This window comes from Polypterus senegalus, chromosome 12, assembly GCF_016835505.1.
Source record: "Polypterus senegalus isolate Bchr_013 chromosome 12, ASM1683550v1, whole genome shotgun sequence".
Lineage (NCBI taxonomy): Eukaryota > Metazoa > Chordata > Cladistia > Polypteriformes > Polypteridae > Polypterus > Polypterus senegalus.
Window position 1 is genome coordinate 5,710,946 of NC_053165.1, and position 22,500 is coordinate 5,733,445.

The 22,500-nt window shown below is 39.7% G+C and overlaps 1 protein-coding gene across 16 annotated transcripts in view; it reads left to right on the top strand.

Moving 5' to 3' along the window:
- Positions 1-22,500, top strand: part of cadpsa (Ca2+-dependent activator protein for secretion a) — a 364,578-nt gene that overhangs the window by 270,228 nt on the left and 71,850 nt on the right. For 10 of the 16 annotated variants that reach the window (XM_039771426.1, XM_039771431.1, XM_039771427.1 and 7 more), the window contains 2 exons: positions 16,599-16,740; positions 19,323-19,457. In XM_039771426.1, coding sequence (XP_039627360.1) covers positions 16,599-16,740; positions 19,323-19,457 — 277 coding nt within the window. The remainder of the gene's footprint in view (positions 1-16,598; positions 16,741-19,322; positions 19,458-22,500) is intronic. The other 6 variants (XM_039771437.1, XM_039771438.1, XM_039771441.1 and 3 more) reach the window with 1 other exon arrangement.

Below are 22,500 nucleotides of genomic sequence, written 5' to 3' on the forward strand. Positions count from 1 at the left end.
TATATATACATATACATACATATCTACATATATACACACACAGCTATTTCGTATCAGTGCAATACGCTGTTTGTTAAAACGGATGACACCGCTCTTACGTGCAAGTCTGCGTGGATATTATGAACTATCGTATTTGTTCAAGTTCTATTTAAATTTTAAATAGAAGGAATTTTTATTTAGTCGACAGAAATATCTTTGGTAGGAATGGTAAAACCAGACAGGAATATTATTCCTGAATAAATCAACTCAAACCTTAAACAACTTATAATATTTTGCTCTCCATAAAAATATATCCTGTCTAAATTATACAAGTTAGAAATAAAGTAAACATTAAAAGAACAAACATTCAAATTTCTTTACTCTTATGTAATTTTATATAAAAAATAAACTTAGATTTTAAATATCCCAAAAGATTTTGCTCTCCATAAAAATATATCCTGTCAAAATTATACAAATTCAAATATGAACATGCTGCATAACAAAACCTGGAAATATAAATAAAATGTGTTCCTTTCAGCAATAACAAATCAAATCATTCAGTTGTCTTTGCTCATATGTCATTTTAGAGCTGGACGCCTGGCATCTTTTTGGCAACAGGTTCGTTTCTGTTTGGTGTGAGGTTCTGTGTTGTGGAGATTCTCAGGATGGATTGCAGGTGCTCATCAGTGAGGCGACTCCTGTGTGCTGTTTTGTTAGTCTTTATCACTGAGAAGAGCTTCTCACACAGATATGTGCTACCAAACATGCACAAGGTTCGAGCCGCATGTAGACGGACTTTTTTTGTTCTTCAAAGTCACCAAAGCGCCGTGCAAACTCAGTGCGCTCAGTTTATCAGCAAAGTGCGTGTTGGGAACACCGTAGTGGCGACTTGGTTTAACATTACTTGGCAACAGGGAAAGTGGGGCAAGTGGTTGTGTCTCCCATAAAAGCAGCTTCACTTGAAATCACTTTGTGATTGTGCACGGTAAAACGTCCGCTGAAGTGTCAGATTCTTATTTAATTCTTCTGCTTTCTGTATCTTCTGCATTGCATTCAGGTCTTTCAGGTTACCCTGATGTTTTGTCTCATAGTGCCGTCTTAGATTAAATTCTGTAATTACAGCCACATTAGCTCCACAAATGAGACACACGGGTTCAGTAAACATATACTCAGCCTCCCATCGGTTTTAAAGGCTCTATTTTCAGAATCAACTTTTCTCTTCAGCATCGTGTGAGCTAGCCGCAATAACTTGCAGCATCATAAGGTAGACTTGATTAGCGGTAAGTGTTAGGCAAGGCAGCTGAAGCGCTGCATTATGGGATCTGTAGTTTATTGTGTTACCAGCGCTTCATATACCGGGCTTTAATAACAATAATACAGTATATAAAATGATCTCGCGGGCGGATATAATTACGCCGGGCGGATGTGGCCCGACCCTTGAGTTTGACACATATGGACTAAATAGAACTTGAAAAGATATATTTTTCAAATGTGATCGCGCAATTCAGATAGAGTTGGCGCACTACAGCCTGCATGCCTCAATAAGTCATCCTCCCTCCTCTTACTTTTTACCGTTCATCTAATGAATACACTGAGTATGGCTTTACCAAAACAATCATTGATGGCGAATAAAGTATCCATTATTGAGTATGTAGATCGGGATATATATATATATATATATATATACCAGCGTATCATAGCGAGAGTAGTGTGTTAAAAAGCTAGAAAAGAAAAGGGAACATTTTAAAAATAGCGTAACATGACTGTCAATATACAGTATTTGTTTTGTGAGTGTTACTGAGTGTTGCTGTCATCAAGGATTTGATTATCATTATTTCTTTCAATCAGGTTCGTATTTGTAGGATGTGTTGTGTTCAAGTTACATTCCGTGTTTGTCAATCGTTGTAAAGATGACAGGTTTCATTCATCGATTCGTTTCTTACTGCATCAATAAACAGCTCGTCTTCTTCTTTATCTGAGACCTGACACACTGCATGCACGGGTTTTTACACTGTCTTCCTTTAGCGGGACATTGACTTTTCCAACGTGTGCTTTGTTTCCGCAGTAGTTGGATTTATGAATATGCTTGTATGTATGGCGCTTCATATTTTTGCTGCCTTTTCAATTGTGTAATTGGTTTTGTTCAGCGCTCTTTGGAACTGTTGCTTTTATCTGTGCACTGCGTCAGTTCCGTGAGCCACTCGGTGTACATGCATCGAAGGTTCCCAGCTGTGCTGGTGCCATCTCGTGCTATGTCCATGGCTGTATTTAATGTTACCTTAGTCCTGGCACTTAAAACTTTCTCTCGCAGTTTAGCTGAGTTTGTGTCAAACACCACCCTGACCATCTCATCTTCCTCTCCATAAGCACAGTCCTTCACCCGTGAATATTTACCCGTGGCAGTTTGCTATTGGATTGCGCTGACGGACGGACCTTATATGGGCAGGCACTAAATTACAAGCGCCAGCGTAGCCTGTCTATGAACTTAATTTAAAGTGTAGGTTTACATGTGCTTTGTTTCAGTAGCAGAACTCATGAATATGGTTGTATATGTCACTTTCGCTTCGCTTCTTATTGTTTAGCTGCCTTCTCAATTATATAATGCATGTTTTCTTCAGCGCTTTTTGAGGTCTTCCTGGTTTTCTATGTACTGCGTGATTACGTGGGAGGCGTGATGATGTCACACGAAACTCCGCCCCACGGCGTTGAAGCTCATCTCCATTACAGTAAATGGAAAAACTGCTTCCAGTTATGACCATTACGCGTAGAATTTCGATATAAAACCTGCCCAACTTTTGTAAGGAAGCTGTAAGGAATGAACCTGCCAAATTTCAGCCTTCCACCCACACGGGAAGTTGGAGAATTAGTGATGAGTCAGTGAGTGAGTGAGTGAGGGCTTTGCCTTTTATTAGTATAGATATATATATATATATAGATATATATATAGATATATATAGATATATATATATATAGATATATATATATATACACGCACACACACACACATATAAACATATAGCAAAATACCCACACTTCGCAGTGGCAAAGTACTGCCTTAAAATTTTTATTAATAATAAAAATTAAACCTTTTTAAACTGAGGGAAAATATGCCAATAATTATTTAAGGATCTCTTTGTATACCACATTGTGAGTTCGGCTCTCTGGTTGTAATATGACCAAGCTGTGCGCTGAGCTTACTCTTGAACATGCAACGTACAGTTGGCCATGTGAACAGTAAACTTGTTTCAAATCTCACAGCTTGGATTGCTGCTGTCATAATCGGTTTAAGTTTCATCGTTTGCTTCAATTACGACAGTATTTGCAGGACTTGGGTTGAAGTGACATTCGGCAACTGTCAAGCGTTGTAAGCGTACAACCGGTTTCATCGATAACTTCACATCCAGCTTTTGAGAGTTTAAACATCCATAAACCTCAAAGTGTCCATTACTCAAATCGTCACCTGTGAACCTAAGATGTTTAAGAGGCATTGGCGGTTGTCGAAAGGTGTAAAATATTTGGCCATTTTGGTACACTTGAAAGCGACAACCGAACAATTCAGCGGAAGCCATCAACTCGCATGCAGAACCATAGGTGAAGGGCTTAAGCATTTCACTCTTATAGTGCTCCTGTGTAGTATAATTATCTCTTGTACCGTCATCAGTCCACACCTTGAACCTGTCCCAGTCATTCAATACATAAGACACAATGTTCCCCCGGATATCAACAGTGAGCCTGGCCGTGCAGTATGTAACAAAGAGAATGGAAAAGGTAGGTGCCATCTCCGGTAATGGAAACCACTTGGTAAGTGACAGTTCTTTGATCAATGGTGATCACCTTGATAGACATGTTAATGGGGGTACGGTTGGAATGATAAAGGGAATGGGTACCTGAACAATGTAAAGTAAATCTAAAATACCTACACAATAACTTTAATCGTAATAAATGAACAATAAAACAGCGGAGAAGCCGTGGATTAAATAAAAAGGCTGTAGTTATCAGCAGGGAGACGTGAATCCCGTGGCGAAACAAGGAAGGGAATGTAGAGACCAGAGCGACGAACGGCCTTATATAGGCAGGCAGCCAACAACGTGGGAGGCGTTGGGATGGGGGACCCAACGCCATCTTACATGGTGACCGAGCTGCAGGCTATGGACGTATATATGTACGTAAGTAGGATTCAGTTAGCGTTGGGAACCCGCGTACCAAATTTCTTGAAAATGGGCCCATAAGTAACAAAGACCGTTGAAAAGTTCAATATGGCGGCCAACAGTGGCATCATACCACCAAAATAAGTACGTACATTGGTTTCAGTTAGCACAGGGAAGCTGACTACCAAATATCGTGAAGATGGGGCCCTAAATAATAAAGTTCAACATGGCGGACGTTGTCGACCGTTATGATCGTTAGGCGTAGAATTTCAAAATGAAACCTGCTTAACTTTTGTAAGTAAGCTGTAAGGAATGAGCCTGCCAAATTTCAGCCTTCTACCTACACGGGAAGTTGGAGAATTAGTGATGAGTGAGTCAGTCGGTCAGTCAGTGAGGGCTTTGCCTTTTATTAGTATAGATGTGTGTATGTATGTATGTGTATATACTTGTATATGTCTGTGTATATATATATATATATATATATATATATATATATATATATATATATATATATATATATATATATATATATACACACATACATACACTAGCAAAATACCCGCGCTTTGCAGCGGAGAAGTAGTGCATTAAAGAAGTAATGAAAAAGAAAAGGAAACATTTTGAAAATAACGTAACATGATTGTCAATGTAATTGTTTTGTCACTGTTGTGAGTGATGAGTGTTGCTGTCATATATACATATATATATATATATATATATATACACACACACATATAAACATATATATATATATATATATATATACACATATCCATACATATATACATATACACATACATATATACATATATACACATACATCCACATATATACATATACAGTGGAACCTCGGTATACGTCCTTAATCCGTTCCAGACCCTTTGACTTATACCAAACAGGATGTATCCCAAACAAATTTTTCCCGTAAGAAATAATGGGAAAATAATTAATCCGTTGCCATGAAAAAAAAAATCCTATTGCTATTGGCATATCATTGATGGGGTTGTATAAAATAATTTAAACACTGCTTAATACTAAAATATATAAATACAAAAGCAATTAGATGAAATAAATGAAAATTTTACCTCACTTTACTTTTTAATAACATCTTTGTTTTTCACAATCGTAGATACCGTCGTTCTTGGCAAACGGTATGCAACAGCCATGTCCCGGATACGCATGCCTGTGACGATGTGGGTTCTGGCTCCACACTCCCTTTGCTGTTGGAAGCACATGAACCCAACACCGTCGATAATGTTGCCGAGTGAGCTAGTCAGTGAAGGCAATAATTGAGCATCTTAGCAAGGGGGTGGTTAAAAGTGAAAACAGTGCTTTTATTCAAAATCAACAAAACAAAAACAGTGTTCCATAAATAGTGCAGTTCTTCCAAATTCATTAAATAAATAATCCATAAAAAGAACGCGTGGAGGTTAAAAATCAATAAATAGAAAAAAAACACATCCTTAAAAACGAGAGGTTAAAATCTTCTTTTAGGAAGCAGTCTTTAAAACCATCAAACAAATCTGGTGCTCTTCTGTTAGCGTCTCACCTGCTAATCCCGTTTGGGCCAAGCAGCAGGCAAGACGCTCTCTGCAGCTGCCCTCCTACAACACACCCATAAGACTGGAGACCTCCCGATCCCTGGCTCCGGTATGGCACTCATCCCAGTCCCGAGACTTGATTACCCCAATAGCCAGGTCGCTCATATTGGGGACTCCACCACCAAGCCTCCCGACTTCCGCTGCCTTTCCACGGCCTTCTGCGGCTCGTCAGCTTCCTCTAGGAACTCCCGCTACCTGCTCACTCAGCGGGAGCAACCTCAACACAAACACGTGGGTGTCGGCCTAACACCCAGCTTCTACGCAGCTGCCCACGAGCGCTCATTCGCTCGCCCGTCCGCTCGCTCTTCGCGGCTCTCTCTCTCACCGACCTGCTTCCTCTACTGCTCCCGATAACCTCCGTCCTCTCCTTTCCTTTCTCTCCGATCGATTCTCTCTCCGAACATTTCTTTCTTTTTCCCCCTTTAAAACCGACTCGCGCTTCTTTTTAAAATGTGAGGGGCCATCACAGCTGCAGCATTAGCCACGGGAGCAATCACGAATGTGGGCAGTTCCTCACCTGTGCACACGGTGAGAAACGCCCACATCGACGACTGCCCCGCGGCTCGCTACAACAACGCCCCCCTCACCAAGCCGCCTCGGGTGCGGTGATTATTTGTTTAAAATCAATGGCCTTTTCTCCACGAGCTGTGGAACCATAACACCACAATGCCACCTTCATACTTTTCAACAATCAATTCAAATTTACATGAAAAAAACACAAAATCACGTTGTGACGATGCAGGTTTGCTGTATGCTCCCATCTGCTGCCGGGGAGCCCTTGAATCCTACACCGTCGGTAATGTGCCTCGCTGCTAACCTCATCGTAACAACAAAGCAAGAGGATGGTGAAAAGTGCAAAGTGCTTTTATTAAAACAATTAACAAAACAAGGTGTTCAAATTAAAGTGCAGTCTCCAAAGTTCCAATAAATAATCCATAAAATCAGAAGTGAAACGTGGAGGTTAAAAACAATAGAAAAAAAGTCTTCTTAAAAACAACAAAGTTAAAAGCAGGAAGCATTCTTTAAAAAAAAAAAACAAGAAGCCCGGTGTCTGCTTCCCAACTGGGGAGTCGCCCTACTTGCAGCTGACCTTCGGTCTGCCTGCTTCAGCCACTTCATCCATGCGCGCTCTCGCTCGCTCTCTCTCTCTCTCTCACGTCTGTTCTTTCTTTTTACTCCCCTTCAAGCCAACTCACGCTTCTGTTTATCAAGATAAGCAGCCCTCTCTCTCTCACTCACTCAACCTCCCGTCTTTTTTTTCTTTTTACTCCCCTTCTAGCTGACTTGCGCGTCTGTTTATCAAGCTAAGCAGCCCCAGGAACTAATCATGAATGCGGACAGTCCCTCACAAGTGCACTTTGGTGAGAAACGCCCACATCGCTAATCGCCCTGACAACCTTCAGCCACATAACCACCACGCCCACTCACCAAGCTGCGAGCGCGGTGATTATTTATTTTAAAGTTGGACTTTGACAGGAGCTGTGGACCCGCTATATCACACACGTGAAAGTTCACAGAGAGTTATAGCGCGGGTTATTCACTGAATGCTAGCAACTGGCGCACTAACGCTCGTGGGCAGTCGTGGCTTTGTCTCGAGAGAGGTAAATAAGGTTAGCACGCGAGTCGTATTCCAAACAAAGGTCGTATACCAAGCAAAATTTTTTGTGTCCAAACAGGACGTATGCCATGTTGGACTTATTCCAAAGGTGACGTATACCGAGGTACCACTATATATATATATATATATATATATATATATATATATATATATATATATAGTCACGCACGCGCGAGTAGGAGACTGCAGATGGATTCGAACTCACCTGGGAACACTTTCGCCGGCAGGGAATGGTGGGGTACTCCCTCTGCTTCCTCTTAGGAAAAAGGACCTCTCTCCACCATAAGCCGGGTTTTGACCGCAGTGCGGTACTTCCGCCCTTCCTCTGCCATCTTGCCCTGACGTCATCAATCCCATCCTCCCTCACGGTCCTTCCCAGCATTCCTCCACTTCCGGATCCTCCCTAATAAAATGGCCGCCGACTCCAGTTTATGAACTGTTTTGTTTATAATTTTGACCATATTTTTCGTTCTTGATTGTGTGCAATATACGGGGCCGGCAAACCCCAAACCTTTATGCTGTCTCCTATTGCATCTTTTACAATATATATATATATATATATATATATATATATATATATATTGTGGACTGGAAACCGGACACAGGCAGACGGAAAACATAGTTCCACAACACACTATTTATTTACAATATATTTACAAATCCTTTGTGCACTCACACACCCCAGTGCCTCCAGCACCGATTCCCCCAATGTCCAGGCCTCACTCTTTCGTGCCTTTCTCTTGGCCGCCTCCCGTCCTCTCTCCAGTTCTGTCCTCTTCCGCCCGACATCCACTGCTGACTGGAGGGAGGCGGTATATATGGGAACCCGGATGGGCTCCAGCTGCTTCCCGGCAATCAGTCATGGCCACACCCCAGTGTGGCGGAAGTGCCGGCTGCGCACCCGGAAGCCGTCTGGGTGTCCCCTGTTCTCTTCCCCCCAGCACTTCCTGGTGTGGCGAAAGTGCTGGGCTCCAGGGTTCCTCAGGCACCTGGGCGCCACCTGGCGGTGGCCAAGGCCCCTACAGGGTTGGGCTTCCAAGCCCTCTACCTATGGCCCCCAATACAACCAAGGCGATCGCCCTCTTGCGGTCTGGAGGAGGCACAAGCCCTCCTCCGGTCCTCCTGGGCGTCCTGGCCGGGCTCCAGCCCCGACCGGGTCCCACACAGGATACTCCGGCATCGGGGCGCCGTCTGGCGGTGGCCACAGGTCCCTACAGGGCTGGGCTTCCAAGCCCTGTACCCGAGGCCCCCAACATAACCAGGACGGACGCCCCCTCGCGGTCTGGAGGAGGCACAAGCCCTCCTCTGGTCCTCCTGGGCGTCCCGGCTGGGGACCACAATATATATATACATATCTACATATACACACATACATACATACATACATACATACATACATATATACACTGCTCACAAAAATTAAAGGAACACTTTAAAGGAACACATTAGATACATCAGATCTCAATATGAAGTTGGATATCTATACAAATAACGACAGGGTAATGTCTTAGGAACAAAAGGATGCCAAGTCTTTTAATGGAAATAAAAGTTTTCTGCCTACAGAGGGCTCAATTGTGTAGACACCCTAAAATCAGAGTGAAATGAAGATGTGGCAGGCTAGTCCATTTTTTCAAAAACTTAATTTCTGCTACTCAAAATGCTTTTCAGTATCTTGTGTGGCCCCCACGAGCTTGTATGCATACTTGACAACATCGGGGCATGCTCCTAATGAGACGACGGATGGTGTCTTGTGGCATTTCCTCCCAGATCTGTATGAGGGCATCCCTGAGCTGTTGTACAGTCTGAGGAGCAACCTGGCGGCGCCTAATGGACCGAAACATAATGTCCCACAGATGTTCTATTGGGTTTAAGTCAGGGGATTGTGAAGGCCATTCAATTGTTTCAATTCCTTCATCCTCCAGGTACTGCCTGCATACTCTTGCCACATGAGGCCGGGCATTGTTGTGCATTAGAAGGAAACCAGGACCTACTGCACCAGCGTAGGGTCTGACAATGGGTCCAAGGATTTCATCCTGATACCTAATGGCAGCCAAGGTGCCTTTGTCAAGCCTGTAGCGGTCTGTGTGACCCTCCATGGATATGCCTCCCCAGACAATCATTAACCCACCACCAAACTGCTCATGCTGAACGATGTTACAGGCAGCATAATGTTCCCCATGGCTTCTCCAGACCCTTTCACTTCTGTCACGTGCTCAGGGTGAACCTGCTCTCATCTGTAAAAAGCACAGGGCACCAGTGGTGCATCTGCCAATTCTGGTATTCTATGGCGAATGCCAATCGAGCTGCATGCTGCTGGGCAGTGAGCTCAGGGCCCATTAGAGGACATGGGGCCCTTGGGTCACCCTCATGAAGTCTTTCTGGTTGTTTGGTCAGAGACATTCACACCAGTGGCCTGCTGGAGGTCATTTTGTAGGGCTCTGGCAGTGCTCATCCTGTTCCTCCTTGCCCAAAGGAGCAGATACTGGTCCTGCTGATGGGTTATGGACCTTCTATGGCCCTCTCCAGCTCTCCTAAAGTAACTGCTTGTCTCCTAGAATCTCCTCCATGCCCTTGAGACTGTGTAGGGAGACACAGCAAACCTTCTGGCAATGACACGTATTGATGTGCCATCCTGGAGAAGTTGGACTACCTGTGCAACCTCTGTAGGGTCCAGGTATCACCTCATGCTACCAGTAGTGACACTGACTGTAGCCAAATGCAAAACTAGTGAAGAAACAGTCAGAAAAGATGAGGAGGAAAATGTCAGTGGCCTCCACCTGTTAAACCATTCCTGTTTTGGGGTCATCTCATTGTTGCCCCTCTAGTGCATCTGTTGTTAATTTTATTAACACCACAGCAGCTGAAACTGATTAACAACCCCTCTGCTACTTAACTGACCAGATTAATATCTCATAAGTTTCATTGACTTGATGCTATACTCTGATTAAAAAGTGTTCCTTTAATTCTTTTGAGCAGTATATATATATATATATATATATATATATAACATATATATATATATATATATATATATATATATATATATATATATATATATATACATATACATACATATCTACATATCTATACATATAAAGGAGAGTTGGGATCCGAGAGACTGTGTTTGTGGAGGGACGGAGAGTGAAGGCGGGTGGGGGAGTCACGTGATTATCTTCCCTCCCATTCACGTCATTTCATTCCCTTCATTTCGCTCTGAGCTGAGCTCCGCAGCTGACGTGGTCTTGCCGTTCTTTTTCCTTAGTGTTTAGTCCTCTCTCTCCTTTATTGATTTACTGTTTACTAGACGTGGTACTTACTGAATAGTATTTTTTCCTTTAGTGTTTCTTAGTGTTTAGTAGACACGGTGTGCCGGTGTTCCCGGCGGTGTTGCGGTTTACTGGGCAGGCTATTTCGTATCAGTGCAATACGTTGTTTGTTAAAACGGATGACTCCCGCTCTTACGTGCAAGTCTGCGTGGATGTTATGAACTATCATATATGTTCAAGTTCTATTTAAATTTTAAATAGAAGGAATTTTTATTTAGTCGACAGAAATATCTTTGGTAGGAATGTAAGTTAAATGTAGGCATTATTGCATAAATTTTTCTTCACCATACAAATGTAAAGAGTAAATTCGCCTTACATTCCAACCAAAGATATTTGTTCAACTAAATAGAACTTGAAAAGATATATTAGATATATGTAGATATATGTACCCTGTTTAATAAAACCCCTGTGTGCGTCCAGGTGTCCGTGTGTGTGTGTGTGTGTGTCTTCTGGTGACCCGCCCATGCGCACGGCACAGTGGACGCACAAACACTGGAAGCTGGGCACACAGTGAATGGCCTCGCCACGGCTGCGCATGATAAGAAATAAAGGATAACATTGCTGGGGAGAGTGCCAATTGGGTAGTTGCGGCGGCGCACATAAAATCCATTGCTGGGGAGACGCCGCACATACAATAATCAGCTGCACGCCAGCACAGATCAAAATACTTGCTGGGGAACTAAACAGTACTTGCTAGGGAGACGCCACGGGCCCGATTATCAGCTACACACCACACATTAAATCAGTTGCTGGGGACACTCTGCTGATTGCCCAATGTTGTGACAGAAAATTAAAGTCATATTACAGACAACAAAGGCAGTATTACTGTCAGAGAAAATTACAGGCATTTTGCGGAAATAAAAACCAGTATTACTGCGAGAGAAAATTAAAGACACACAATATAGTGACTCATATTGCAGCCACATACAAGCCAGTATTACTGTAAGAGAAAATATTACAGACTTATCTACTAACAACATGCCACCCTAAAAAAAGGACACGTCAAGTAGGACAAAAGAAACGGACAATCAAATCCTATATAAGCAACATCTTCTGGAAGAACGGTCAGCTCAACAAGTAAACATCAACACAAGAAAGGCTGAAAGACAAAGAAAAATACGAGCAAATAGATCGATCGAAGAAAATGAACATGACCTTCAGTAAAACGCTAAAAGAGAGACTCAGAAGAGCAAACCTTAGAAAAAGTTGCCATTTACTTGCTAGAACCAGTATTCAGCCACGGTCAGTTATATATTGCCTTATCAAGAGTTGGAAGTTTTCCAGATGTTGTCAAGGTTGTAGATGGTCCTTATCAAGGCAAACTGTTGCCAAACTCAGACAGAATATTTATGAGAAATGTCTGTAATGAAATTTTATAGAAACATTTCATGAGGTAAAAAAATTGAAGATTTTTCCTAAATATCTTCTTCAGATATTGTGTCCTACAGATTGTTACACTAAGTTTTACACTAAGACAATATTAATTATACTTACTGTGTTGTCATATACGTTTCTATTTTATTTTTTATTATTATTTTACTTTAGTCTTCTTGCAAAAATATTTTTGACAAAAAAAAAATTAAGACAAGAAACAGAATGAGGTGAAGGTCCCTTGCCATTTAATATAGACTGTTCTAGCACCCGTTATTTTAACAGGCTTAATGTCTAGTATATGTGTGTGTGTGTATATATATATATATATATATATATATATATATATATATATATATATATATATATATATATATATATATATATATATATATATATATATATATATATATATATATATATATATATATATATAATATATATATATATATATATATATATGTATGTATATATATATATATATATATGTGTATACTGTATGTTTATATGTATATATGTGTGTGTGTGTATATATATATATATATATATATATATATATATATATATATATATATATATATATATATACACAGTGGTGTGAAAAACTATTTGCCCCTTCCTGATTTCTTATTCTTTTGCATGTTTGTCACACAAAATGTTTCTGATCATCAAACACATTTAACCATTAGTCAAATATAACACAAGTAAACACAAAATGCAGTTTTTAAATGATGGTTTTATTATTTAGGGAGAAAAAATCCAAACCTACATGGCCCTGTGTGAAAAAGTAATTGCCCCTTGTTAAAAATAACCTAACTGTGGTGTATCACACCTGAGTTCAATTTCCGTAGCCACCCCCAGGCCTGATTACTGCCACACCTGTTTCAATCAAGAAATCACTTAAATAGGAGCTGCTTGACACAGAGAAGTAGACCAAAAGCACCTCAAAAGCTAGACATCATGCCAAGATCCAAAGAAATTCAGGAACAAATGAGAACAGAAGTAATTGAGATCTATCAGTCTGGTAAAGGTTATAAAGCCATTTCTAAAGCTCTGGGACTCCAGCGAACCACAGTGAGAGCCATTATCCACAAATGGCAAAAACATGGAACAGTGGTAAACCTTCCCAGGAGTGGCCAGCCAACCAAAATTACCCCAAGAGCACAGAGACAACTCATCCGAGAGGTCACAAAAGACCCCAGGACAACGTCTAAAGAACTGCAGGCCTCACTTGCCTCAATTAAGGTCAGTGTTCACGACTCCACCATAAGAAAGAGACTGGGCAAAAACGGCCTGCATGGCAGATTTCCAAGACGCAAACCACTGTTAAGCAAAAAGAACATTAGGGCTCGTCTCAATTTTGCTAAGAAACATCTAAATGATCGCCAAGACTTTTGAGAAAATACTTTTGTGGACTGATGAGACAAAAGTTGAACTTTTTGGAAGGCAAATGTCCCGTTACATCTGGCGTAAAAGGAACACAGAATTTCAGAAAAAGAACATCATACCAACAGTAAAATATGGTGGTGGTAGTGTGATGGTCTGGGGTTCTTTTGCTGCTTCAGGACCTGGAAGGCTTGCTGTGATAGATGGAACCATGAATTCTACTGTCTACCAAAAAATCCTGAAGGAGAATGTCCGGCCATCTGTTCGTCAACTCAAGCTGAAGCAATCTTGGGTGCTGCAGCAGGACAATGACCCAAAATACACCAGCAAATCCACCTCTGAATGGCTGAAGAAAAACAAAATGAAGACTTTGGAGTGGCCTAGTCAAAGTCCTAACCTCAATCCAATTGAGATGCCATGGCATGATCTTAAAAAGGTGGTTCATGCTAGAAAACCCTCAAATAAAGCTGAATTACAACAATTCTGCAAAGATGAGTGGGCCAAAATTCTTCCAGAGCGCTGTAAAAGAATCTATGCAAGTTATCGCAAACGCTTGATTGCAGTTATTGTTGCTAAGGGTGGCCCAACCAGTTATTAGGTTCAGGGGGCAATTACTTTTTCACACAGGGCCATGTAGGTTTGGATTTTTTTTCTCCCTAAATAATAAAAACTGTCATTTAAAAACTGCATTTTGTGTTTACTTGTGTTATATTTGACTAATGGTTAAATGTGTTTGATGATCAGAAACATTTTGTGTGACAAACATGCAAAAGAATATCAGGAAGGGGGCAAATAGTTTTTCACACCACTATATATATATATATATATATATATATATATAATATGTGTGTGTGTGTTTGTGTGTAGATAGATACAGGTATATCTTATATACAGTATATCTATATACATACATGACATTTTTGTGTATTGGGTTTACTCTTAAATTGTTTATATATGTAGTATATTTTTTACAAAAGCTAAAGGTGTTTGCGGCTCTTGAATATATTTGGAGCAGATAATATTGAAAGCTGATATACACTGTATCACTGCTAGTGGCCTAAATGACAGACTGATTTGTCTAAGACTCCAGGTGCTTGATGTTCAGGAAATAATGAGCTTGATTTAGACACGGCCCAGGGTACAGCTGGTGGAAGATACTTTAACAATGTGAGTGTGAGTCACTAAAACCGGTTATCTTGTCCAGCCAATTGCAGGGCAGTGTTCAATGAGCCCCCCCAAGGGACTGACTAATCACAGCAGGTTTTGCAAATTCTTTTTGAGAATTGACAAGCTTTAAACAGGTTTCTATACATTTTAATTAGTAGCAGTTGGTTGGTGATATTACAGAGCTCACTAAAAACAGCAGTGCCACCCAAATTGCTAACAAAAAATGATCAGATAGAATTTTGTAATATATTTAAATACCAGTTCCCTGTCTGTTTATTGGTACAGAATGAGCATTTAAAATCAAGAAAATTTAAAAGAAAATCAAAAATTTAATAATTTCAAACCTTACACAGTACTGAATGGCGAGACATCTTTTCTCTTTTGTTAATCTATTTACCCATTTGTTAGTGAACATTTTGTGACATATAGTGGAAAACTTGCCAGCTTCATTTTATAAACAGAGTGTTTGGGGGGTTGCTTTGCCAAATGATCAACTGAATCCAAACTGTCTGCTGTTAGTTATCAGTCTATTTCCAATGATCTTAATATAATGATTGCTTTCAGAACTTTGCACTCTCCATGCCTCCCTCTGAGACAAAAATAAGAAATAAACCAGCTGAGCCCAAGAAACATTCCTTTAGCCTAGAATGCTTTATTGCTGCTCACTTTCAGAATAGTAATATCATTTTGTACTACCTCCTGCAGTAGGCTTTGCTTTTGCTCGAATGCATATAGTCAGTGAGGGTGCTACCTTTATTAAGTACAGTGGCATTATTAGTATACAAATAAGGCAGCTCACTGTTTGACTAACTGATAAAACATACAGTAGATAATATTTCATTTTTTACATGTGTTTCGCCTGTATAAAATAAAATCCTGGTAGTCTGACATGCAGTAATCAGCTATACTCAAAATCTGTTACCTTTTGTAGATTTTTTTTTTTTTTGGTTAAGTACTGCATTTGGAAATCTACAGCAAAATAAAATAAACTTGACAGACATACAAAGTCATATTTTTCTACCACTGATTAATAATTAAAAAAGAAAAGTCATAAGTTTGCAATTTTGATTTTGTTTTGTGTGGGTTACCTGTGCATAATGCTGAGTTATCCATTCACTATTGTCTCACCAAAGCATCCTTAGGGAGTCACATGGACATTTTAGATGCCACACTGGCTGGACTGACATCCCGGCCAGTAAAGGAAGCAGACCCAGAAGGAAGAAATGGACAGACAGCCCCTACAAAAGCAGAGAGATCGCTAAGGAACTGTCATTCCCCCAGCACGCTAGATGGCAGCTGTCCCGGATATCCCCACTCAGTGGAAAGCTAGCAGGGCATGCTGGGAAATGTAGTCAGGCAGGGCAGCCCTGCTGGGTTTACAGGGTGCCGCAAGAGGGTGTTCCAAGGAAACAATCTCCCTACTCAAATAATGTACTTCAGTGTGACACGGAAGGCAATCACCCTGGCACCAGAAGTACTTCCAGGTCTGTAATAAAAGGGACCACACTCCCTTACTCAGATGAGTCGGAGCTGGGTGGTTGTAAGGCAACACTTGACTGGAGGAGGGCAGTGCAGTGGTGAGAGAACATATTGCGGAGAGAAAAAGACCAGTGTTTTTGTGTGTATTGGTAATATTTTCGGAGGTATTTAAATAAAACCTTAGTTTATTTTTGATAAAGGACTGTGTTTTTGTGATCATGTTGGGTTTTGGGGCTCACTGACGCCCTGAGTTTATCACAACATATCCTGGGCTGTCCATGCTCATTTACATTGTTGAAATAAAAATGGCCACCTTCAGTTAGCTAGATGAGGGTTCATATTTATCAGTGACTTTACTTTTACCCAGGGAATGATTGCAATGTTGTCATTACCTAAGAAGAGTGAGGATACGAATCCACATAGAAGTTAGGAACGTAGCCCACAGCAGAATAATAAAATGTTGGTGAATCTTTAGCTAAAAGAAAATGTTCTCACTGTGAATATCTTTCTTATCTTCTTACAGATAATTTGTGCAATGGAAAGTTCCACAAACATCTTCAAGATCTCTTTGCTCCACTTGTGGTTAGATATGTCGACCTGATGGAGTCTTCAATTGCGCAATCAATTCATAGGGGCTTTGAGCGGGAATCGTGGGAGCCTGTAAAGTAAGAGAACTTTCTTTGATACAGATTGCATTTGGAGACCACTGGTTAGAAAGTAAAGACAGGAAACATAGAAGATAGAGCTACCTACATAGACAGAGACATCTTATTAGTGTCAGTGCTCAATAGTCAATGATTTAGACCCCTTGAATGCCTTAATATTGGTAAACACGAAGACATCATGTTCAGTTTGTGTTCAAACACAACTTGAATTCAGACAAGAATTTTAGTACGTCTTCAGAATTTTACATTTAAGAAATAACTGGACCCCTGATGTCAGCAGGATATTGTTGACATAAATAAAAGTAAACACAGAGGGATTTTTGGCTGCACAAGCTTAAGTGCTGTGCTGTACATATACCTGAACTGAAAGTTCCTTAGTTTTGTGTTCTGGGGGAAAGGGGTGCCTCAAGATTACAACACTTTGTTGGATTGATTCTCAATTTCAAAATGTCTTTTCAGGGTAAGCAAAATTAGCTGGTGGTTTTTATCTTGTTTGCTTTTCTTTTTAATTCTGATCTGGTTCACACACCCAAAATAAATAAAAGTAACAGACTGTGGTACTAATCATATTGGTAATAGAACATTGGTTCTCAAATAAAGACATAAAGACACATTAAAACTATGAAATGTCTGTGACTGAAAAAAGCAAAATTTAGTAATAAGCAATAAGTTATCAATTGATTCTATTTTAGTTAGTTTTCTAAATTGGTAACTTAATTGTTTGAGCAATGACTGCTTGATTAACTAATTGCTAAACCTCCTGCCTAAATGATCGATTGTCTGTTTATTGAGTGAATAATTGATTGATTGATTGTCTCTTATTGACTGGTGTACAATGCTTGATTGACGTACTGTTTAACCACCTGATTGATTGGTTTAGAGTCTGATTAATTAACTGATTAATTGGCAAACTGTTTGTTGCTTGCCCTAATGCAGATTAAATGCAAGAAGCAGCGCTTAAAATCATATGCAGTTTGGGTTATTTTTGAAAACTGAGTTTGATCAATTGTGGATGAAATATTTTCCTTTCTTGTCTTTGTTCTTCTGCCTCAATAAAACGGGAGCAGTGTAGCTAGGGAATCTAATGAACTGTCGAAAGAATTTGTGCTTCATTGTTAAATCTTTCACTTTAAAATTGTTTTGTATTCAGTGATTATTAATCTAAAGTGATTATGGTTTACACTTTTAGTGATACATAATAACATTTATAACTTAAATTTTAATAAGCTGATTAGATGATAATTTAAGATGAGGTTGGCTATAGTGTGAATGTTTTCTTGGATATATAAAGACAAGTTTGTTGCCAGAAAAATTTGGAAACCAATGTTCTTGCAAACAATGATTATGTTCCTTTGTTTAAATTACAAAGTATAGAGTGCTTCTTGATTTTGTTGTGTGACACCCTGTGATCCTTCTTAATATAATATATAATATTAAACTGACAGATGAACAGAGTAAAAAAAAAAGATGAATATTTTATTATCATCTTTACTATTATGAAAAGTGGGGTTACTTCTACAATTCAATGTGTGTCTGCCAATTTAGCTCTTTACTATGATATGGTGACATTGCACAAGTAATTATATTAAATCCCCTAAATTAAAAATATACTGTATATGAAGATCATAGTGCACATTTGGATGTCAGCTCTTTATTGCCCAAGACAATAAATATTGAGTTTGTCATGCAAGAAGTTAGATGGTTACAATATGACCTACTTTCTTGCCATGTTGCTGAGCAAAACGTATGTAAATGTGCTGGCCTATAAAGCACGGGTTAGCCAGGCATTTCACGCTGTAAATAAGCTCTCGTTTTTCCTTGAGCTATACACGCTTTTTTTTTTGCTAGCAATGATGCTTGCACTCCACAATTCACAGATGCCACTATTTCTACCCTAGAGAACAGAGGTAAGTGACAAAAAAATAACATTAAGCACAACTGCAATAAGTGCATTTGGATTTTCTAGTGAATTTAATCCAGGCTTTTCTAAAGCAATGCTAATACAGAATGTTTTTGTAGCATTTTGAGGAATGAGTCAGCTGTATTCTTCAAGGTAGATCAATTGAATTGTGTGACATTTGTAAAATAAATGTCACTGTCAGCTTTACAAAGCTTTTAAACTTTTTTGTTTCTGTGCAGGATATTCAGAATGTTATAGAGCTACAATACATTCCATTGTTCTTATTTCAACTCATCTTTATTTTATTTCTTTAAACAAATCTCCATAGTTTATGCTTTGAAAAGTCATCTGAAACTGTAAGTGTAACCAGAATGGCACCAAACTGTATTTGTTTCTTATCTCTTTAAAAGATTGCAGTGTTTCAAGTTTTATAGAAGAGACTATTTTCTTTTTTTGTTTATTTATATATTTGTTTGCTTTCCCTTCCCTTCACCATTCAAGTATCCACTGCAAATGTTGACCTTCATTCTTCCATTCTTTGTTCAAAATTTCAAATGCCTCCTACCTCTTTGTTTGTGTTGCTGTGCCTTTTGCCAAGTTGGTTAAGTGTCACATTGCTTCTATCACATCTGCATTACCACTGTTATGGTATTTTCTTTCTGTCTCTTTCTTTCTTCCACAGGAGTTTAACAAGTAATCTGCCCAATGTGAATCTACCAAATGTGAATCTCCCTAAAGTTCCAAATCTACCAGTTAACCTCCCACAAATGCCTAGCTTTTCTACTCCGTCATGGATGGCAGCTATTTATGACTCTGAGTGTGTATTGTGCTACCATTAGATCTGATTATTTAATAACAGTGACCTTGGCATGGACATGTCTGCCTTTTTACTTTGTTTTTAAATTGTGTCTGACGGGCATTCTGAAGTATTATTTTCAGCTCTTAGAAAATAGAAATAGTGCCACATGTTTATAAAATGTATTACGGAAGACATCAGTGGATGCAAAACAGGCATATACCCATATATGGATACCTTTTAAAGTCCATTATATTAGGAAATTCAGTTGTGTCCTTTCTTAATAAGGAAATGCCTACAAAGTGACTGCTGTGCGGGTGTTCTCAGCTGGAATATCTGTGTAGTATTTTATTGATTAACTGATCACTACAGTAAATGTTATTAGGACCTATACATGGGTACAAAATTCACAGTCTAAAGCTCAGTTTCCATGTAACATTTTTGTGTTTCATATATGCTGCCCGTTGTGTTCTGTTTCTACATATATACCTATAGTATTTTTGTGATGTAATGATGAGCTCCTAAGTGCTACAGCAGCACTTAAAACGCCTAGAAAAGCATATATTTTATCTGTTAACTCCCACACAATACATGGCCTGCAACTCCATTTGAATTTATCTTTATTATGGTGTCATAAAGTATGCTAGTGACACCTCTGACTATATACATCTAGTGCTGCTCAATATGCAAAAAATGATATACTGAGACAGTGTGTATATGTGTATATATATATATATATATATATATATATATATATATATACTCAGCAAAAAGAAACGTCCTCTGACTTTCAACTGTTTTTACTTTCAGTAAACTTAATGTGTAAATATTTGTATGAACACTAAAAGAGTCAACACCATAAGACATAAACTAAAAATGTTTCACAATGTGTCCCTGAATGAAGGGAGGCTCAAAGTCAAAAGTACCAGTCAGTATGTGGTGTGGCCACCAGCTGCTTGAAGTACTGCAGTGCATCTCCTCCTCATGGACTGGACCAGATTTGTCAGTTCTTGCTGTGAGATGTTACCCCACTCTTCCACCAAGGCACCTGCAAGTTTCTGGACATTTCAGGGGGGAATGGCCCTAGCCAACGATCCAAATCGATCCCGCTCCAGGGTACAGGCCTCGGTGTAACGCTCATTCCTTAGACGATAAACACGAATCCGTCCATCACCCCTGGTGAGACAAAACCGTGACTCATTAGTGAAGAGCACTTTTTGCCACTCCTGTCTGGTCCAGCGAAGGTGGGTTTGTGCCCATAGGCGGCGTTGTTGCTGGTGATGTCTGCTAAGGACAACAGGCCTACAAGCCCTCAGTCCAGCCTCTCTCAGCCTATTGCGGACAGTGTGAGCTCTGATGGAGGGATTGTGTGTTCCTGGTGTGAATCGGGCAGTTGTTGTGGCCATCCTGTACCTGTCACGCAGGTGTGATATTCGGATGTACCGATCCTGTGCAGGTGTTGTTACACGTGGTCTTCTACTGCGAGGATGATCAGCTGTCCTTCCTGTCTCCCTGTAGCGTTGTCATAGGCGTCTCACAGTGCAGACATGGCAATTTATTGCCCTACCAACATCAGCAGTCCTCATGCCTCCCTGCAGCATGCCTAATGCACATTCACGCAGATGAGCAGGGACCCTGGGCATCTTTCTTTGGGTGTTTTTCACAGTCGGTAGGCAAGTCTCATTAGTGTCCTGCGTTTTTAGAACTGTGACCTTAAATGCCTACTTTCTGAAAGCTGTTAAGGTCTTAACGACCATTCCACAGGTGCATGTTAATTAATTGATTATGGTTAAATGAACATGCATGGAAAACATTGTTTAAACCCTTTACAATGAAGATCTGTAAAGTTATTTGGATTTTTAAAACATTATTGTTGAAATACACAGTCCTGAAAAAGGGGCGTTTCTTTTTTTGCTGAGAGTATATATATATATATATATATATATATATATATATATATATATATATATATATATATATATATATATATATATATATATATATATAGTGTGTGTGTGTGTATACATATACTAGCAAAATACCCGCGCTTCGCAGCGGAGAAGTAGTGTGTTAAAGAAGTTATGAAAAAGAAAAGGAAACATTTTAAAAATAACGTAACATGATTGTCAAAGTAATTGTTTTGTGTATTTGGCGGCAGCGTCACAAAGTTGTTTTCGTCTAGCTGCATCAGAAAATGTACCACGACGTCTGACACGCCTCCTTTTTAGTGTTTTCTCACAGCTTGGATTGCTGCGGTCATAATCGGTTTAAGTCTACATATATGTGTATATATATATATATATATATATATATATATATATATATATATATATATATATATACATACACTCACCTAAAGGATTATTAGGAACACCTGTTCAATTTCTCATTAATGCAATTATCTAATCAACCAATCACATAGCAGTTGCTTTAATGCATTTAGGGGTGTGGTCCTGGTCAAGACAATCTCATGAACTCCAAACTGAATGTCAGAATGGGAAATTAAGGTGATTTAAGCAATTTTGAGCGTGGCATGGTTGTTGGTGCCAGACGGGCCAGTCCAAGTATTTCACAATCTGCTCAGTTACTGGGATTTTCACGCACAACCATTTCTAGGGTTTACAAAGAATGGTGTGAAAAGGGAAAAACATCCAGTATGTGGCAGTCCAGTGGGCGAAAATGCCATGTTGATGCTAGAGGTCAGAGGAGAATGGGCCGACTGATTCAAGCTGATAGAAGAGCAACTTTGACTGAAATAACCACTCGTTACAACCGAGGTATGCAGTAAAGCATTTGTGAAGCCACACATGCATAACCTTGAGGAGGATGGGCTACAACAGCAGAAGACCCCACCGGGAACCACTCATCTCCATTACAAATAGGAAAAAGAGGCTACAATTTGCACAAGCTCACCAAAATTGGGCAGTTGAAGACTGGAAAAATGTTGCCTGGTCTGATGAGTCTCGATTTCTGTTGAGACATTCAAATGGTAGAGTCAGAATTTGGCGTAAACAGAATGAGAACATGGATCCATCATGCCTTGTTACCACTGTGCAGGCTGGTG